This window comes from Salarias fasciatus, chromosome 10 (genome assembly GCF_902148845.1).
Source record: "Salarias fasciatus chromosome 10, fSalaFa1.1, whole genome shotgun sequence".
In the NCBI taxonomy this organism is placed as follows: Eukaryota; Metazoa; Chordata; class Actinopteri; order Blenniiformes; family Blenniidae; genus Salarias; species Salarias fasciatus.
The window spans coordinates 24,390,610-24,409,767 of NC_043754.1; the positions used below are offsets into that span (position 1 = coordinate 24,390,610).

Below are 19,158 nucleotides of genomic sequence, written 5' to 3' on the forward strand. Positions count from 1 at the left end.
GTGTGTGCAGACAGGTTCGGTCCGCTCCGTTATGTTTACCGTCTAATCTGAGGATCCGAGGCCTCTGAGTGTTCAACGTTCGGCCCGAGCATCGACGCGTTTTCCTGCCGTTTCTACATCCTGTAGTCGGTGTGAATTTACTCCGTTTTTAATTAAACATGGAGTCCGCGGAGGGCGGGGAGGAGAAGACGGGCTCCGTGTCCGCGGCTCAGAGGAGAGCCGAGATCCGGAGGAGGAAGCTGCTCATGAACTCAGAGGATCGGATGAACAGGATCGTGGGCTACGCCAAAAACGAGTCTGAAAACAACGGTGAGTGGAGATGAACCGGCCCGTGTCCAGCCTCCGCCGGGCGGCTGGGTCGGTCCCGGTTAACTGGAGAGACTGGCTGCTTTTGTCTGCGCGTGACCGCTTGTCCACGAGGAATCAGGATTCATCTTGATCTTCAGATGTGCTGCTCGTTGAAAAGGGAGGCTCCCAACGCAGCAGTCACGTGCTCTTAGTGCCAGTGCACTGGAATCAGCAGATCTAAGTGAAAATTATGGTTTAAAACAATTCAGGAATATTTGAACCCATGAAGATCTGCATTATTACAGCTTCCACAACACGCTGTTTTGCTCATAGAAATATGACTATATTTCAACATTGTTTCAAAGAAAATCATAAAATACTAGATTGGAAGGGATGATCGGAGAATCTCGGTTGCATTTTAATCAATGGACAATCTTAAAGCGACTGAACGGATTCCATCCTCTCCTCCAGCACTTGTTCAGGCTGGTGCTGGGGCAAATCCGAGATAAAAGCCTGGATGCACCCTGGACAGGTCGCCAGGCCATCACAAACACAGACAGACAACCACACACACACTCCTCTCCTAACAATGTTGATCTGTGTTGAATTGCGTTGAAATAAAGAAGTATAATGCAACACTGATCCCAAAGCAGCACAACAGGTGACATAAAGTGATCTTGTCAACAGGAGCGTCTCGGCGTCCCACAGAGCCTCGCTTCCACCTGGACCTGGACAGGACAGAGCCATGGTCCTCGTCCTCCACCAGACCGTCCCCCTTCCTGGCCGAGGCCTCGGGTCTCGGCAGCCGGTCACACGGCGCCACCCCCGAGCGGAGGGGCTCCCCCCTGCCGGACTGCGGCGAGGCCTCCCTCCCTCTGGACGACGACGTCGGCGGGCTCCGGCAGAGGCCGAGGGGAGAGTGGGCGTCCGGCGACGTGGGCGGCTCGCCACGCCGAGGCCTCCAGAAGTACCTGTCTCGTTTCGACGACGCCATGAAGCTGCGGGGTCAGCTGGCCAATGAGAAGCCCGCCCAGGACGGCGGGTCGGAGGCAGAGGAGCTGGATCCCTTCAGGATCTTCAGGCTCGTCGGCAGCGTCCTCCTCGCCGTGTTCGTCCGTGTTTTTGTCTGCAAGTATCTGGTGAGTTGACTGTGGATGACGTGGTTGTTTTGAGCATGAAAATTATGCATTTAAAAAGAAGTTTGTTTTATTCCTCCATGTTTATTTCCCAGTCAATATTCGCTCCCTTTCTGACTCTGGAACTGGCCTACATGGGATTGTCCAAGTACTTCCCCAAGGTGAGCTTCTCCTCATTGGCTGTAGTTCAGGAGCATCTTTAAACTGATGCATGATGAATGAAGTGTGATCAGATTCCTGCTGACTGCTTGCGCCTGCTGTGGCCTCCAGGTGGAGAAGAAGAGCCAGACCACCGTGCTGACGGCGGCCCTCCTGCTGTCCGGCATCCCCGCCGAGGTCATCAACCGCTCCATGGACACGTACCGCAGGATGGGCGACGTCTTCGCCGACCTCTGCGTCTACTTCTTCACCTTCATCCTCTCGCACGAGATCCTGCTGCTCTTCGGCTCGGAGGCGCCCTGATGGCCCCGGCCCCCTAAACCCCCCTCCCTCCTGTTCCAACAACGCATGCTCGTCTGCGCCCCCTGGTGCCTGTCTGTCGTCGACGGTCTGGAAATGGAACCCCCGCTGCCTTACGATCAGGGCCGCACTCCAACGCTTGGACAACCTCTCATTGTTTTCGCTCTTGGGGACTGAGCCGACCCAGCCTGCCGAGGCCGCCGGAGCTGCAGAGCAGGCCGTCTGTCCTCTGCGTACGAGCGAAGAATGTATCGTCGTCGACTGTGCGTCAGGTTCAGCACAGAATGGTGTTGCACTGGGCGACGCCCACTCTGTTGGGGAACGCTGCAGTTTGTTGACGGGCTGGGTGTTGTCTGTCATTTAACTTCAGATCACACTACGCAAATCCATCCATCCATCTTCTTACCCGCTCAGCCTTCATTCCAGGCGGTTTGTTGCAGCACTCGGCGTGTGAGCTCCAAGTTGCATGTTCTCCCTGTGCCTGTGTGGCTTTCCTCCAGGTGCACCAGCTTCCTCTGATGTGTGTGAACTTGTGTTGGTCCGTGTCTTTCTGTTTTGGCCCACAGCTGGCTGATATTATTCACTAACTTACAAACTTTATTCTGGAATTTTGGGAATGACCATTTCCAGTCGAATGCCTTATATCGGAAAACCTAATTCTTGAGGAAATATTTTAACACTCACACAGTTTACTGTCTGCTTTACATTATCAGTTGAAAGGGGTCTCTGTTCTTATTTTGGCCAGAAAACCGCTGGAGCCCTGTTAAGTGTGTTGGATTTAGTAGCGGAAACATTTTCAAGGATCCAAGCAGACAAATGGGAGATTTATTATTTCATATCCATTGAATCTTCTCCCAGAATACCTGGACAGGATATCTCATTCCCTCATGTTGCCAGCTGTTAATTCCAATCCAGAAATATTCAGATTTCATCAGATTACCTACAAACTAAATCTCTACTGTCATGTCAAGTGCTGCAGTACACTTCCATTGCTTACAACTCTGATCCACTGACAGATGTAAAATACAAATACACTACAACATCCGCCATTTACTCATAATGGCGGATTACTCCGTCTGTTAAACTGATGGAAATGTTCATTTGGGGCTGTTAGGCTTTCATTTCTGAACCTCAGCCTGATTACTTTTTGTATTCCTGTCAGAAGATTGTGTTTTTCTTCCTGTACTTTAGTCACTCAAAAATGAATTCTTCGATCATCTGAGCTTTGCAGGTACTTCAGGTCTCATTGGTTAAAATGTAAGAAGATAAGAGTCATTTGAAAGATGGCCCAGCCCTGATATGAGTCATTCTACAGCAGAGCCTCTGGATTCTGCTGCCAGAGTGTTGAAAAAGCGCTCAGAGATTTTGGGGGAAGCGTTTTCAGTGGTCGTGGTTGTACTTGAGGGGCTTGCAGCGTGTCGGCCAGAGCCGGGCTCTCATCCTGCCTTAACTCCTAACTACACTGTTCTTGGGGAGAAACACACGTGTTTGCAAAAATAAAAGGATAAAATAACAAATTTCCTGAAATTGAACTTTAAACATCACAACTTTAGAGAATAATCACTTCAATAATCAGACGTTTGTTTTTTTTCCTCAGGTTTCTGGGTTAATTGTTCAGATTAACTCTTGTTATGAAATTACTGCCATTTTATTCCTTGGAGAGCTGAGATTTTTTTTTTGTTTAACCTGACAGTGGAAGTTGCAGTGAGTGACAGCAGGATAGACGGTCAGCATCATCCGGACGAGTGGAGAAGAGGACGGACGCAGGCTTTTAGGCTTTCTCAAATCATTCATGTTTACACCCGAGCCCCGCAGCCTTAGAGATTAAAAGTTAGTCCCGCTGTCGTTTCAGATTTCATCATGCTTCAGACGGACACATTTCAGGGTTTCTCTCTTTGCTCTGCTTGTGTTGGTGTTGTTCGAAACCTCCGTCGCGGCAGAGTGTACATTTTCCGTTGTGTTTTTCTTCCAGTGTTCTTAAAGGGTCCACTGACATTAGGTTTACTCAACTCAGAAGCATTTAGTCCTGAAATGTAGAGTGTTTCATTTTGCACGGCTGTGAGATTTAAAAATCGCAGCGAACGTTTGGGGGTTTGTGGGAGTTTATATGCTCATTTGTGTTAAATGCTGTATTTCTGGTGACGTGCCCAGCTTCATTCATACCTGTCGCATTCTCCTTACTTCTACGTGTCCTCCCATTAATTTGACACAAAACTAATTTATTATTGTGAATACTCTTCATGTAATCTACTTTGTGTGATCATGTCTGATCTACTTGATTGTTTTTGATATGGGTTTACAGAAAAAGATTTTTGAATATGTCTGACAGTATCTTACATATTTAAAGTAATTGATTTAGTGTCAATGTGAAGTAAACGGCCTCGTGAGCAGAGCAGGTCATACCAAATAAATACTACTTGTGTGATGTACTCTAGTTTGACTCTGTTGTTTCTTACTGCTCATTTAGACAAAATTCAACACATTCCAGTGAAAAAGAATGACATAACTGAACCCAGTTAGATAGTTGGAAACTGTAAATGAGTGAGGGGGTGATGAAGGATGATTGAATATTTGGATGATAGAGTTTAAAAGTATCTAAAAAGGATCTCTTAATATCAGTGGATCAACATTCAAATTCCACTGTGATCAATTTACTGTCACGAAGAAACTGCAAGAGTTGACAAATACAGTCTGTTAAAGTCAAAAAGGACTTTGGCAAAGGTAAAGCTCTCATTCAAATTTTTGAAACGGAGTGAAAAGGTACAAGTAAAAATGAATTTTCAACATTATTTATACACAATAGGGAGGTCGTCTGATACACAGACAGCATGTGTAGTCATGAGCCACACATTCTGACAGATGCAATAAGGTGCTTTGATTTGGTGATTATGACACACCAATTAAAATTTTTTCCCCTTTTCAATAATTCTGTAAATGTTTAGCATGCACTTCAATCTTCATATTATTGCACTGTAGCTGTTTTTTCTGTTTTTTTCCCTGCAGCTTGGCTTGCAGTTCGCCCTCCCACCGCGGGGTGGCGCGCCGCTCTTTCACCGCACCACCTCGTGACGTTTCAGTCGCAGGGTTCCTACGTAGAAATTGAACGACATAAACACCGATTCGACTCGTTTTTATCTGTGGATAATTTGGCTTCTCTAACTCCGCGGAGTTAAAATGGGGCGTGAATCAAGGTATGTCTGCATTCACGAGCTCACGTTGCCCTCCGTGTCCTCGGGTGGCTGAACTTTAACCTCCCGCCGCTCACGGGAAGCGGCTTTAATGTCAGTGGCTAACGTTAGCATGTCGGCTGCTGTTGCGTTCAGCACGCGTCAGTCTGCAGGAGCGCCATGGAGGAGGAACTGAGGACCTCTTCAACACGCTTCACTCGCAGTTAGTCAGTCACTGTGCTGTTTGCTCCCCAGACATTACCGGAAGCGTTCCACGTCCCGTGGCCGTTCAGGCAGCCGATCGAAGAGTCGCTCCCCGGACAAACGCTCCAAGAAAGATGACCGAGACCGAAGCAGGAGAGAGAGGTCCCGGAGCCGGGATCGGCGCAGGTCCCGGTCCAGAGACAGGAAACGGGCCAGGTGGGCTGCACTGTTAGACCCCCTCCGTAGTGGGGGGCGTTCTGCTTTTAGCCCAGAGTCTTTCCATTGTTCGGCGAGACCACAGCAGAACTGTGTCCGGACGTGTGATCTGTCTGTCTCTGCCCAGGCGCTCCAGGAGCAGGGAAAGGAGGAGATCCAGAAGTCGGGACAGGAGGAGGTCAGGAAGCAGGAGCCGAGCCCGCAGGTCCCGGTCTACTGGAAGTCCCAGCAAAAGCAGGAGGACAGATGAAAAGTGAGAACTTGAATAAGTCGATGAGTGCTAACCCAACCTTTGACTGCAGGTTTGAAAGTGTGTGTGTTTGTGTGTGTGTGTAAAGCAATCTGGGTAATCTCCGACTGCACTGCGCACATAATGCATCCGTTATTTGTGATCCATCTTACTATGGGTGAGGATGGAGTGCACCCTGGACAGGTCATAGACATGGCGAGATGGACTACCACACACACTCGCACCTTGGGGCGATTTAGGGTCACAGATTATGTATTTGAATTATCGGATGCAGTCCACTCATACATGGGGAGAACATGCAAACTCCAGACAGAGAAAGCCTGGGTGGTATTTGAACCCAGACCTTTTTGAGAGCACTGCATCACTGTGCACTACTGTCTGTTTTTTTATTTTTATTGTTGTTGTTATTAATAAATCTAATTATTTTAAGTTTGTGTTCGCTAATCCCATCTTTAGGCCTCGGAGTAAAGAGAAAGACAACGTTGATCCTGTGTCCGAGAAGAAAAAAGTTAAAGAGGAAAAAGAAGATGAGAAGGTTGAGGATGTAAGTAGCAAATTCTCCTTCTAACCTTTCTGCCATTCCGGTGCTGTGTTTGAGTTGTACTGTCATGATAACAACAAAGGAAAGCAGGTGGAGACTGTTTCTGGTGTTTCTCTTGTCCCCATGCAGCAAGACTTTGATCAGAACAAACTGGAGGAGGAGATGAGGAAGAGGAAGGAGCGAGTGGAAAAGTGGAGAGAAGAGCAACGGAAGAAGGCGATCGAAAACATCGGAGAGATCAAGAAAGAGCTGGAGGAGATGAAACAGGGCAAGAAATGGAGCCTGGAGGATGACGATGGTGAGGAAGCACTGCTGACGAAACAAACACTTCCAGTCTACGTAGCATACATCTAGACCATTTCCATTGTTTTTTAATGGTTAATGTTCCTGATAGGTATTTCTCATAGTGTGGTATTTGATGTCTGCATTATCAGCCTATCAAAGGAAGTCTTGAAACCATGTGCTTGTTTCAGATGATGATGAGGAGGGCTCGGCAGTAATGGATGCCGATGACGACGAGGACGTTGACGTCAAGGGGGAGAATGAAGAGAAGGAAGTAAAGGAGGAGAAGAAAGAGGAAGGCGAAAAGGAGAAGGAGACGCCCATGGAGCAGGAGGCAGAGGAGGATGATGTGGATCCTCTGGATGCCTACATGGAGGAGGTCAAACAGGAGGTGAAGAAGTTCAACATGGGAGCCATGAAGGGAAACGATAAGGTGGGAAAACCCTTCATCCATTCAACTCAGTGGCATCAGTGTACATGTCATTTTCTTCTTGATGTTAATTTGTAGTGTACAAAGTGTGTTTCAGTGCCTTTGTCCCCTCGTGTCAGACCAGGTGTCATCTTTGTGGATGTTTTCCTTTCTTGACTGCACATTTTATTTTCATCTCTGTCTTCAACAGAAAGGAGCGATGACAGTAACCAAAGTGGTGACAGTTGTTAAAACCAAGAAAGGACCTCACACACACAAAAAGAAGGGTGAACTGATGGAGAATGACCAAGATGCCATGGAGGTGTGTTTCTGAACGTTGAGCTCAAATTCTTACTCTCCGCTTGTGAAATAGTCTCCATTTTTCTTGGTTTCACCTCTGTTTGAACAGACTTGTTAATTTTCAGAATTGATTCATCGAAGCGTGTCTCCTCAGCCTCCCTGTGAAAAGTCTGTGGTGTGTTTGGCAGTACTCGTCGGAGGAGGAGGAGGTGGACCTGCAGACGGCTCTGACGGGCTTCCAGACCAAACAGAGGAAGGTCCTGGAGCCCGTCGACCACGGGAAGATCCAGTACGAGCCGTACCGCAAAAACTTCTACGTGGAGGTGCCCGAGCTGGCCCGGATGACGGCAGAAGGTCTGAGACCACAATGACAAGAGCATAGCTCCAGTCTGATCAGCGGGAGTAGAGGAGTTGCCTTTGTAATCTGTCACTAAACGTTCAGTTTCTCTCTTGTGATGATCATTTTATTTTTGTAAATTGTAGAAGTAAATTCGTACAGACTGGAACTGGAGGGCATTACGGTGAAGGGGAAGGGCTGCCCCAAACCCATCAAGGCCTGGGTGCAGTGTGGCGTGTCGATGAAGATCCTCAGTGCCCTGAAGAAGTGAGTTTGACTCATAACAGCAGATCATTCAGCTGACTTATGTTTGAATTGCTTCACGCAGAGGGTACGATTGAACTGCCGCTCACCTGCGACCCGGCTCTCGCTCTGGCCTTCTGCTTTTCTGGTGACACCCAGGCACAGCTACGAGAAGCCGACGCCGATCCAGGCGCAGGCCATCCCCGCCATCATGTCCGGCCGGGACCTCATCGGGATCGCCAAGACGGGCAGCGGGAAAACCATCGCTTTCCTTCTCCCAATGTTCCGACACATCATGGACCAGAGGCCGCTGGAGGAGAGCGAGGGCCCCATCTGTGAGGAGGACATGGCAGTGTCGTGTTGTTTTTATGTCTGCTGATCAAAATCAAACAGAATCTGAACAGAAGTCTCTTTCCTGCAGCTGTCATCATGACTCCCACCAGAGAGTTGGCTCTGCAGATCACAAAGGAGTGTAAGAAGTTTTCCAAGCCGCTGGGACTCAGGGTGGTGTGTGTTTATGGAGGCACGGGGATCAGCGAGCAGGTAAATCTCCGTCTTAAAGCTTTAATGAGATTACAGCCACACAGCAGAAATATATTAGATGTTTCTAAAGTATAACTTTGGCTCCTGGTTAAACTATTACCATGAGAAGAATAATGGAATCTGACCATTAACTGTTTTGTTAATTCTAGATTGCTGAGTTGAAGCGAGGAGCTGAGATCATCGTTTGCACGCCGGGCAGAATGATCGACATGCTGGGGGCCAACAGCGGTGAGTTAACCCACAGCGACCGCCTCGCTCCTCCATTCTACTGAATAAATGTTGCAGTATGATCAAAGCACACGTTAAAGCAAACCCAGTGCCTCTTTACTAAACTCTTGACGTTATTATTTGATCACTTTTGGGATCAACAAGACAGTGGTGTGTTTCCTGAAGAGCAGGGCCGGTGCAGGTAGGTGGACCTCAGAGCTGGAAATGATCACAATGCTGTCTAGACCTAATGCCTGTGTTCTCAGACCTTGTTTTTGCTAAAGGGGGGATCTTGTTGTTTCCACACATGCGAGGTAATCTGTAATATGTTTCCCTTGTAGGTGAAAAGCCACTCGGTCAGATAATGCTCGAAGGGGCTTCATCTCTTGTTTTGTATCTTGAGGCTGTTTTCTGACTTTTACAGGTCCCTCGTGCCCCTGAGATGGTACGCAAGACCAGAGACAAGCAGACAAATGCAGAAAGTCTATATTATCAAACTCTGGCGGCTAGAAAATGTGCAGAATTTTCCTTTTATTTGTCACAAATGCCAAGTAGCTGTATCCTTGAAAAGATTTTCAGAGCTTGTTAGAACATGTTTCTTTAGAATTCAGGATGATTTTGTGGCTACATTTTTCTCACTGCGGTCTGATTTCCTCTCGCCGTCCTCTGTCGATTTTTAGGCCGGGTTACAAATCTGCGCAGAGCTACGTATGTGGTGCTGGATGAAGCAGACAGGATGTTTGACATGGGCTTTGAACCACAGGTGAGCGTCTTGCAGTTCAGCAACACCACATCCTGCATGGTGAACTTCAGCACACTTCAAAACCAGGAATGGAATTTCATTAATCCGTTTGTTGTTTGAACTCGCGCTGATACAGATGTCGTCTGCTTTTTCCCCACCAGGTGATGCGTATTGTGGACAATGTGCGGCCGGACCGGCAGACCGTCATGTTCTCTGCCACCTTCCCGCGAGCGATGGAGGCGCTGGCCCGGAGGATCCTGGTGAAGCCCATCGAGGTGCAGGTGGGAGGCCGCAGCGTCGTGTGCTCCGACGTGGAGCAGCATGTGGTAAGCCAGCAGCTTCAGCTGACTCTCAGCGAAGGAAAGGTCGAGTGGTCGACCTTCTCTTGGGTCTGATCGGCGCTCTCGTGCGCTCTGCGTTCTCCGTTCCGTAGCTGGTGATCGACGAGGAGAAGAAGTTCCTGAAGCTGCTGGAGATCCTGGGCCACTACCAGGAGAAGGGCTCCGTCATCATCTTTGTGGACAAACAGGAGCATGCAGACGGCTTGCTCAAAGACCTGATGAAGGCCTCGTACCCCTGCATGTCTCTACACGGAGGTACCTGCTGCTCAGAGCGGCCGTGCTCTACAGCGCCATCATGTGGACGGATGAATGTAGAACAGGCAGAATAAATATGACTGTGTGACTTTGGTGTGTGAAGCATTGCATTGACTTACAATTGATTAAAACTTTCCAAGCCTCAGTATGAAAAATCAGGAGTCAAAACTTAAAGTGGGTGATTTTAGAGCGTTCTTTAACGCCACGGTCATTTGCAAAAGTATCGCTCCACGTTCAGCTCTTCATGCGTCCCTCTGCTGCCGTCTCCTCAGGGATCGATCAGTACGACCGAGACAGCATCATCAACGATTTTAAGAACGGAGCGTGCCGCCTGATGGTGGCCACCTCGGTGGCAGCCAGAGGCCTGGACGTCAAGCAGCTGATCCTGGTGGTCAACTACAACTGCCCCAACCACTACGAGGACTACGTGCACCGGGCCGGGCGCACAGGCCGAGCCGGCAATAAGGTCAGGCTCTGTTAAAAAGGGCGTGATCATGCTGCAGCCTCACTGAGAGCTGAATTTGATTTTGTGTGTTTAACCCATAATCCTGTAGCTTCACCAGAGTTTGAGGAACCCTAACGTGCCCGCTGTTCTCCTCGTGTCGCTCCCCCCCTCAGGGCTACGCCTACACCTTCATCACAGAGGACCAGGTCCGCTATGCTGGAGACATCATCAAGGCCCTGGAGCTGTCGGGCTCTCCTGTCCCGGCAGAGCTGGAGAGGCTCTGGTCCTCCTTCAAAGACCAGCAGAAAGCGGTGAGATTGTTAAAACGTGAACTCTGTGAGCAGGTTTGATCTGTGGCGTCTGTCCGTCCTGAAGCAGAGCCGAACGCTGCACCGCTCTGTTCTCATTCTGATTATTCCCACAATGCAGGAGGGAAAAACCATCAAGAGCAGCAGTGGCTTCTCGGGGAAAGGCTTCAAGTTCGATGAGACGGAACACGCCCTGGCCAACGAGAGGAAGAAGCTGCAGAAGGCTGCTCTGGGACTGCAGGACTCTGATGATGAGGACGGAGCTCTGGATGTCCGTACAGCCGTGAAATGTTTTAATCCTGAAGTGCAGATCTGTAAATAGTAATGATTTTTTTTTTTTTCCATATTTCCTCTTCAGATCGAAGAGCAGATTGAAAGCATGTTCAACTCTAAGAAGAGGGTGAAGGATCTGTCAGCCCCGGGCTCCTCCGGCGGTTCAGGCGGATCCGTGGCCGCCACAGCCGCCGCCCCCGGGGGGCTGCCCGGGTTCGGACCCACGTCCGCCGGAAACATCCAGAAGCTGGAAATGGCCAAAAGGCTGGCGCTCAAGATCAACGCTCAGAAGAACCTGGGCGCCGAGGCTCAGGTACGTCGCGTCTGTTTGTTCAGGTAGTTCTTCGTATCACGGTTCTCCAGGGAATAAGCGCGCGTGTGGTCCCTGCAGGACGTGATGCAGCAGGCCACCAACGCCATCCTGCGAGGCGGCACCATCATGACGCCGTCCGTGTCGGCCAAGACCATCGCGGAGCAGCTGGCCGAGAAGATCAACGCCAAGCTGAACTACACCCCCGTGGAGAAGCTGGAGGAGGAGCGGCAGGCGGCCGAGCAGGCCGAGACCATCAAGAGATACGAGGAGGAGCTGGAGATCAACGACTTCCCTCAGGTCGGCAGCTCCGAGCCGCGCTCGGACATTTACTCCTCTCGGCTCGCTGGGTCATCTCTCAAGGACACCGAGTCACTTTCTGTGTGTTTCCCCAGACGGCCAGGTGGAAGGTGACCTCGAAAGAAGCTCTGCAGAGGATCGGGGAGTACTCTGAAGCCGCCATCACCATCAGAGGAACCTATTTCCCGCCCGGCAAAGAGCCCAAAGAGGGAGAGCGCAAGATCTATCTGGCTATTGAGAGTACGTCTGAAGAGATGTGTGTCTGTCGGGAAATGTTTTGTTTCCTCACGTCGGCTCATTGCTGCTGTCTGCCTGCGTTCGTGGAGAATCCAGGCTCTTTGTGCTCGAGTGAAAAGCAGCGGGCTTTTCAAAGGCGGGGTTTTCACACTGCTCTGCTCCCGCCATGTTTTATTCATAGTTTCCCTGCAACGTTCTGATCAATAGGATCATCCAGCACTTGTGCCGTGATTGAAACTAGCAGTGGATTGATCAATACATCCCAGGCCTCCCCCTGTGCGGGTTTATGTTTTTGAGTAGAAATGTCTTGAATGGAGCCGAGCTGAGGAGAAAACGCCACCAGTTGTAACGGTTCTGCTTTCTTTTAACATGTTTTTAATGATCTGAGGGAAATGATTTCATTTCTAATGAAGAGAGTTTTTTTTTGTTTGTTTCATTAAAAACACCAAAGGTTAAAGCTGTGTTTGTTTTCCAGGTGCAAATGAGCTGGCCGTGCAGAAAGCCAAAACGGAGATTACACGCTTAATCAAGGAGGAGCTCATCAGATTAGTAAGTACCTCTTCATCATTTCTGACATTGTTGTACTGAAATTATTCAGGAAATATCTGCATCATCATGACACTGAATTATATTTCTCCTCCGTTTTTTTTTTTTGTCTTTTAGCAAAACTCCTACCAGCCAACGAGCAAAGGAAGATACAAAGTGCTGTAGAGGAGTGTGGCAGGAGGCCCGTCCGCCTCTCAGCAGTTCAAAATGTTCTCGTGTAAATTTTTTAATGTCTTTTAGTTCTTCTTTGGGTTGTTCCATTCGTCTCCTCGGCGCCCCGCTCGCCTCGCTGTGGTTTTTATACAGTCTAATGTCTTCAGTCATCAGATCGGCAGACATGTTTCTTTAAATAAAGACACACTCTTGCTCTGTTGTTATTTACATGCCGACTGTTGTCTTTATAAGAGAGCCGCCACATGAAATCTGTTTTTACTCCACAATGAAACATGCTCCAAAGGAAATAGAGCTCTGTTAGGATACTGTGTATTTGTACCAACTGATAATTTTAATTATTCAAGAGTCTTTCCTTTGTATATTATTCATCAGTGTTGGGAAGTGTTGAGTAAAAACTGGATCACGGCTCCGTTTCAGGACAATAAAGGAAGTTCTTGCAGCTTTATTCCACCCTGTGTCATGGAAATCCGATTTTTTTTTTTTTTTTTTTGGAAGGAGTTTAGAGTGAAAACACGGTGTGGGAGAGAAGAAGAGCAGCCTGTCCACATCCTCCGCCGGCCGCAGTGCGCATGCCCAGACTGCGCTCCCGTCTTATTAATTTTTAATGGAAAATGGCTGCGTTTCTTATCCAAACCGCTGGAGCTGGGAATTAAAAGAAAAGCGCCTCCAACTGAGCCCACCTCGCCCCTCTCTCCCTCCCTCTTTCTTCTAGTTGTTTTTTTTTTTTCCCTCTAAACTGTGCCACATTAGAAAAACGATCCGATGCGCTGATCGTGCGCGACCTCAGCGACGTCCTGGTGCGGAAAACATTTGTTGGGAAATGGATCGACTCGCGCTCTGAGAGGGATGAAAGATCGTTTTTCTCCTTAACCCTTTCTGCTCCCCGATCTGCGAACAATCGAGGTACGGTAACCTTCGATCCGGAGCCGGCGGCGGTTTAGAGCAAACAAGAGAAGCCCGGGCGCACGCGCCCGCCGCGCGGACGCGACATTTGCGCACTTTCCCGTGCGTCCTGGAACAAAAAAAAAAAAAAAAAGAAAGAAAGAAAGAAAAAAATAGCTTAAAGCCCGTTATGTGGGCGATGCTGCACATCGCACCGGGGAGGTAAAGTGACACCGGGGACGCCGGGTTCGCTCGTCTGGGCGCACGGATGCGGAACCCCTGTGCATATTTTTATTTAATTTCATTTTATTTTTGTGAATGAATATTACTACAGTGTGGAGTGTGTGGTAGTACGAGTCCACACCTCCTCCAGTCCCTCTGCAGAAGAGGAGAGGCTCGTGATCGGTTTCTCTTCGCTCCAGTCATCAATAATAAAAGGGTTAATACACATTATATACCGTGTTACAAACACATCATCTCACTTCAGTGAAAGGCGCTGCTCAAAGGCACTTCGGCACCGCTATCTATCTCTTTAAACCGACTTAATCCATGCATGAAGCGCTGAGACTTTCCTCAATTAAAATTACATCTGTTGTCACAGTTTGACCCACTTTGAGAAACGCCTCAGTGTAAACAGCAGAGGGGTGTTCGGTGCCCCGGAATCAGGCAGGCGGGCTCATTTCCACGGAATCATATTCGTGCCACAATCCTGAGGAGGAAACAACGCAGCCAGTATAATTCATATAGTAGTAAAGAAACAGAAGTGTGATCAGACAGGTGAAGCTGTGAGTCCAGGTGTGTGCCGTGACGACGTGTCCAATGAAAACACGGTGTTTTTGAGTTTTTGTGTCGCGTTTACACAGCGACGCTTCAAAAACGATGTGCGTTTACACAGAAATGGCAGTTTTCATGTTGGGCCACTAGTGGCTGCTGTTGTTGGAATTTGTAATGAAGCCACACAGACGCTCTGCAGAGAGCAGTCTGCTGTAAATAACAACAAGAGGAGAACACGGGCATTCGTACGGACGGACGACGAGGCTGGATTGTTATTCCAGACACTGTCGACTATTAATCTACTATTAAATCCTATAGAATATGGAGGAGTCGCGACACTCTGGAGGAACGCGGGAGGCTATTGTCCATCGACTCAGGTGCAGGAAGACGTCTCCATCATCTACAGAGTCGGTGTGGAATCAAAAAGTCTCTTCTTGGAGGCTGTTTTAAAAAGTTTCCACTTGCTCCAAGCATCATTAACAACATAACTCTAACCCTAACCCTAACATCAAAACGCTCTAGTGAGTTAATAATTCAGGGGACAGGGGACGTTCCCAGCTACTTTGATGCCAAGTAAAAATGAAAACTTTTTATTCAGAGTGGAGTAAAAGGAAGATACTCAGAAAACAGCCCGTGCGTTGCTCGGTGTCCCAGCCTACTGTATTAAGCTCCCTATTTCCCCTACGGCACTTTTTCAAGTGAAAGCGTGAAACTTTTTGAGGGGTCTGTTTCCTCATCATCGGTACTCGGAGCCGCTCAAAACACAACTTTTTGAAAATGGCTCCCAAGGGGGAACTTTTCGAAAACGTTCCGACGAGGGAAACGCTGCCAGTGTGCACGTGCACCACTGCTGTAGTGAACAGCTGTTCTGCTCATGCAGGAGTAGATGGACAACAGCCGGAATGGCGGCCTCCAGAGTGGCGTAACTCCCGGTCCATCCCCCAGAATAACAACCCAACTGGCTCATCTGTCCATACCTCTGTCCACATCGTCACCATTGTTCAGATTTATAGCGTGTTCTTCTCTGTGCACTTTTGTGTGTGTGGTTTCATTGCAAAAACAAACAACATCACCCACCAGTGGTCCAGCATGGAAATACATTGTTTTCAGCATTATGATTATTTCAGCATGAAACAGAATCACTGTACACTCCACTGCAAGCATGTATACATGCATACAGGTTGTCCATGTGTACATAGATTTACATACATTTGTTGATATTTAGTTCTCCTCGCATACTACAGCCACCTTCTTTCAAAATGATGATCTTCAGATTATTTTTGGCCTCGTACATCATCTGTGATGTCTGAATTTGAATTGAATCAATACATTTCAATGTATTTCATTTTGCTGTCAGTGGAAGTGTGTGTTTTACTGCCTGCGTGTTGTCAGTATGTTACACACACTTGTTTAAATTTGCAGGCTTTTGTTCCCTCCACGCGGTCACTGAATTGAACATGTTCTGCAAATGCAGGTGTGCCCTGCAGTAGGAATGAACCGCTCCATGGTTTCATAGCCTTCCAGCCACAGAGGGGCAGTAGTGAGCAGACTACAGAGTGATGGAGACTGTTCAAGGAAGAAACACACCAACCTGATGCTCTGCTCTTTTACTGCACAGTGGATGAGACACATGTAGCTGCATGATGAGGCATAAATTGACTCTGCAGACATGTTAATATGATTTTCGTGTGTGTGTGTTTGTGTGTGTGTGTGTGTGTGACGTCCGTCCTCCAGCAGAAGATGATGCGCCAGGTGACAAGCAGCGACTTCTGCATGAACAGCAGGCCGTCGTGCCTGGCGGAGGACGGCCACCTCCCCGCCTCGCACTTCGACCTGTGCACCTCGCAGGCCAGCAAGTTCTACCCTCCGCCGCCGCCCTCGTCGCTGCAGATGACCCTGGCTCCCATGAGCTTACCCGCCCAGAGCCACAAGCCCATGCTGTGCCAGAGACAGGAGGTCCTGGGGGCCGACCCCCGCCCCGCCGGGAAACTGCCCGGCCTGAAGGGCGCCGACCAGACGCCGGAAGACGGCAAGAAGAAGAGCAAGGCCGCGGGGAAGACGGGCCGACGGGGGCGGCCTCTGGGAACCACCAAGCTGGCCGGGTACAGAACCAGCACGGGGCGACCGCTCGGCACCACCAGGGCCGCCGGGTTCAAGACGAGCCCGGGGAGGCCGCTGGGCACGACCCGGGCGGCGGGGTACAAGGTCAGCCCCGGGCGGCCCCCCGGCAGCATCAAGGGCCTGTCGCGCCTCAACAAACTGCCTTACAGTAGCACCTGCAGCGGAGCGGCCTTCCCTTACCCGCTCCCGCACAAAGAACTCCTCTGTGAACCTTCCTGCAAAGAGAAGACCACCGACGAGTGAAAGCTTTACTCACTTTCTACTCCGTCCTTCGCCGCTGGAATGAGACACGCGTAGGTTCACGTTTCCCGCCGCCTGTGGAGGGCGATGCCGATCCTTCCCAGTCTGCCGAGCGGCTGCCGGGATGACGTTTTCTATTAATCGTGTTTGTGTCATGTGTGTGCCTGCCGCCTCATATAATCACTGTCGGGTTCTCAGTGCTGTTGCTGGAGGTCTATAATGTGGGGAAGCTGTGTAAAAAGGACAAGACGTTCGTCGAGCAAGGGGCTTTATCTTACTGTAGTGCTAGTTGGGTTTTTTTAGCGTGCTATATGTAGCATTTTTACACCATCACATAATGGAAAACGTGGCTAGAAAGGTTATTTCCTGCATTAATGCTGCAAACCAAGCAGAGAGGGTCGCTCACCAGGTTCATGGAACTGCTTGAATGTTGGTCGCTCTGCAGTCTGCAGGCTGAGGAGGAGAAACACTGTCAGGAAGGGTCAGAGAACATGTGCTGTTTGGCAGCGATCACAAGTGACTGGTTGGGATCTGAGTGCTTGGCCCGTTGGCACTCCAGAGATAAACCTACAGCAGTGCCCTCAAAACTGAAATTTGACTCTGTGGCTCCAGAATTAACTTCATCCAAACCATAATTCCTCTGAGTAACTTGCTGGGAGCCGTTCGTATTGTTTGCATGCAGATTCTGGCTCATGTCACCGACTGTTGTGAGAAGCGACGCTGTTATTCTAATTCCCACCTGAGCTTTGGTTTGTAATGCAACTTCTTTTAATCACTAAAACTCTAAAAAGGAAAAAAAAACCCCAGAAACTTCTGGCTTTTCTTCAGTTCTGCTGAGTATCATCTCATTCAGACTTCGCTTCGTCACCATGGGGGGGTTGTTCTATCGAACGTCTGAACGATGCCTAAATCTTCTGAATGTTTCATTTCAGTAAATTCAGGTTTGGGAGACAAACCGGGGGAAAAGGGGAAGCTGGCTCGCCTCGTGTTTCTCTCTTCTGATTTTTGCTGGGCGTGATTTAGGAGTTACGGTTGATGTTAAAATTAGAGTCGTCATTAACTCGCCATCGGTATTTGATGTGTTTCTTCTTAAAGTAGCATAACAAGGAGAAAAAAACACAGCTTTGAGCTTTCAAGTTGGGGGAAATCACAATTTAAGGAAAAGCTAGAGAATCAGTTAACTAACAAAGAGTTCCACATATATGGAAATACTGCCTTTACTAAACTAATAAAATCTGACTATATTGTCTTCAACTGTAATATTCTTGCTCATGTAGACACACAAGCTGAAGCCATGAATACAGCGTTGCACCGAAACACCCTGAATACGAAAAATGTCTGTCAGAGTTCAGATTTATTTCATCAAAGGAGAAACCTGGCTTTGTTTCCGTGAATATGTAACAGCTCAGTTTGACACCCAGCCTTTCACTCTGTTCTCATTCAGTTCAACCGAAACGCATCGCTTTAAATTTCATCCCGTTCAACAAAACCTGTGTGTCTCGCCGCGTTTGTGTGTCGGCATGTCGTCGCTGGTTCAGGTCTGAATCAGACATGTAGCCCAGACCACCTGATTCAGCTGCTCCGAGGTCTTTCTGTGTGGAAATGAGCACATTGTTTTTTTTATACTTTGAAATCTTGTGTCATTGTCACATTGGAGGTAAAGTCTGTGACCCAAAGAATTACTGTGACCTTTGTTTAAAACTCACAGTTGCAGCTTTTCGTTGAAAACAGAAAATTCCTTTTTTTTTTTTCTTTTTATTTGGACTTCAGTCATGATCGTGCTGCTGAGTGCACTCTCTTTAAATAATACAGCAGGTACAAAAAACCCTCGTAAATGTTTTCATCTGATGTAATATTTGCATGCCTGACAGTTATCAACAACAGAGACATCTTGCTGATCTGCGTACACTCTGATCAGAAATACTCACCAGTCACTGTACATTCAATAATCTGTGCTAGGGCTTTACCCAGGGTGCACCGGGGCAGGCTGTCGGTCCGTCACACACTCCAAAGTCACTAACTTACCTCAAACTGAAGCTATTTTTGGACAGGAATAACCTGAGAACACACACACCTCCAGCCAGAGTCGAACCAGGGAGATTCTCACCGTGAAGCTAGAGGGTTAACCACTTCACCACAGTCAGGGCAGAAACAGAACAATGAGGGCATTTCTTTCTTTTATGTCATATTTGATTTACTGACAGCTGAATAAAACATTAATATTGTCACTGTTTCTTTCAGTGACTGCAGATAGAATGAAAATAGTGTGTGTTTGTATTTAATTTGCTGTCAGAAAAGGATGATTTAATTATGAATTTATTTCTTTTCCTGTATTACTTTGTAAGCCTGATCATTGGTGCAGTGGTGAGTTCTCTTGGCTCACAGTCAGAGGATCCTCGGTCGGGTTCTTCTGTGCAGAGTTTGCATGTTCTCCATGTGCTTGTTTTCCTAAGTTTCCTCCCAGACTCCAAAAAATCACTCTTGGGGTTAGTTATTGACTCTAAATTTCCCAAAAGTCACCTATACTTGTAAAAAGAAGATGGATGGATGTTATGTTTTAATTACCAAATAACCGTGTGAAACACTTGAACCTGACACGTAGAGAGCTGACACTCTGTAGAGCTGTTA

General features: G+C 48.3%; 3 protein-coding genes across 5 annotated transcripts; all 3 read left to right on the plus strand.

Annotated features, from left to right (window-relative positions):
• camlg (calcium modulating ligand) lies at positions 1-2,386 on the plus strand. Of its 2 annotated transcripts, none has more exons than XM_030101831.1 (4): positions 1-309; positions 976-1,427; positions 1,520-1,585; positions 1,695-2,386. In XM_030101831.1, the coding sequence occupies exons 1-4, from the start codon at positions 159-161 to the stop codon at positions 1,884-1,886; spliced, it is 861 nt and encodes a 286-aa protein (XP_029957691.1). In that variant the 5' UTR covers positions 1-158; the 3' UTR covers positions 1,887-2,386. The 2 variants fall into 2 exon arrangements, with proteins under 2 accessions (XP_029957691.1, XP_029957692.1); XM_030101832.1 differs by having other exon boundaries at positions 979-1,427.
• Positions 2,387-4,967: 2,581 nt separating this feature from the next.
• On the plus strand, positions 4,968-12,952 carry ddx46 (DEAD (Asp-Glu-Ala-Asp) box polypeptide 46). Its single transcript, XM_030101005.1, has 23 exons — positions 4,968-5,074; positions 5,306-5,470; positions 5,598-5,723; positions 6,177-6,264; positions 6,391-6,559; positions 6,735-6,976; positions 7,164-7,274; positions 7,441-7,606; positions 7,736-7,856; positions 7,992-8,167; positions 8,254-8,375; positions 8,525-8,603; positions 9,263-9,345; positions 9,486-9,650; positions 9,758-9,920; positions 10,193-10,386; positions 10,539-10,676; positions 10,795-10,944; positions 11,032-11,259; positions 11,338-11,556; positions 11,652-11,796; positions 12,269-12,342; positions 12,457-12,952. The coding sequence occupies exons 1-23, from the start codon at positions 5,058-5,060 to the stop codon at positions 12,502-12,504; spliced, it is 3,189 nt and encodes a 1,062-aa protein (XP_029956865.1). The 5' UTR covers positions 4,968-5,057; the 3' UTR covers positions 12,505-12,952.
• Positions 12,953-13,265: 313 nt separating this feature from the next.
• Positions 13,266-17,126, plus strand: c10h5orf24 (chromosome 10 C5orf24 homolog). 2 transcript variants are annotated; one of them, XM_030101272.1, is made up of 2 exons: positions 13,266-13,416; positions 15,904-17,126. In XM_030101272.1, exon 2 carries the CDS (start codon positions 15,910-15,912, stop codon positions 16,531-16,533), a length of 624 nt encoding a protein of 207 aa, XP_029957132.1. In that variant the 5' UTR covers positions 13,266-13,416; positions 15,904-15,909; the 3' UTR covers positions 16,534-17,126. The 2 variants fall into 2 exon arrangements, with proteins under 2 accessions (XP_029957132.1, XP_029957131.1); XM_030101271.1 differs by having other exon boundaries at positions 15,907-17,125.
• The last annotated feature ends 2,032 nt before the right edge of the window (positions 17,127-19,158 follow it).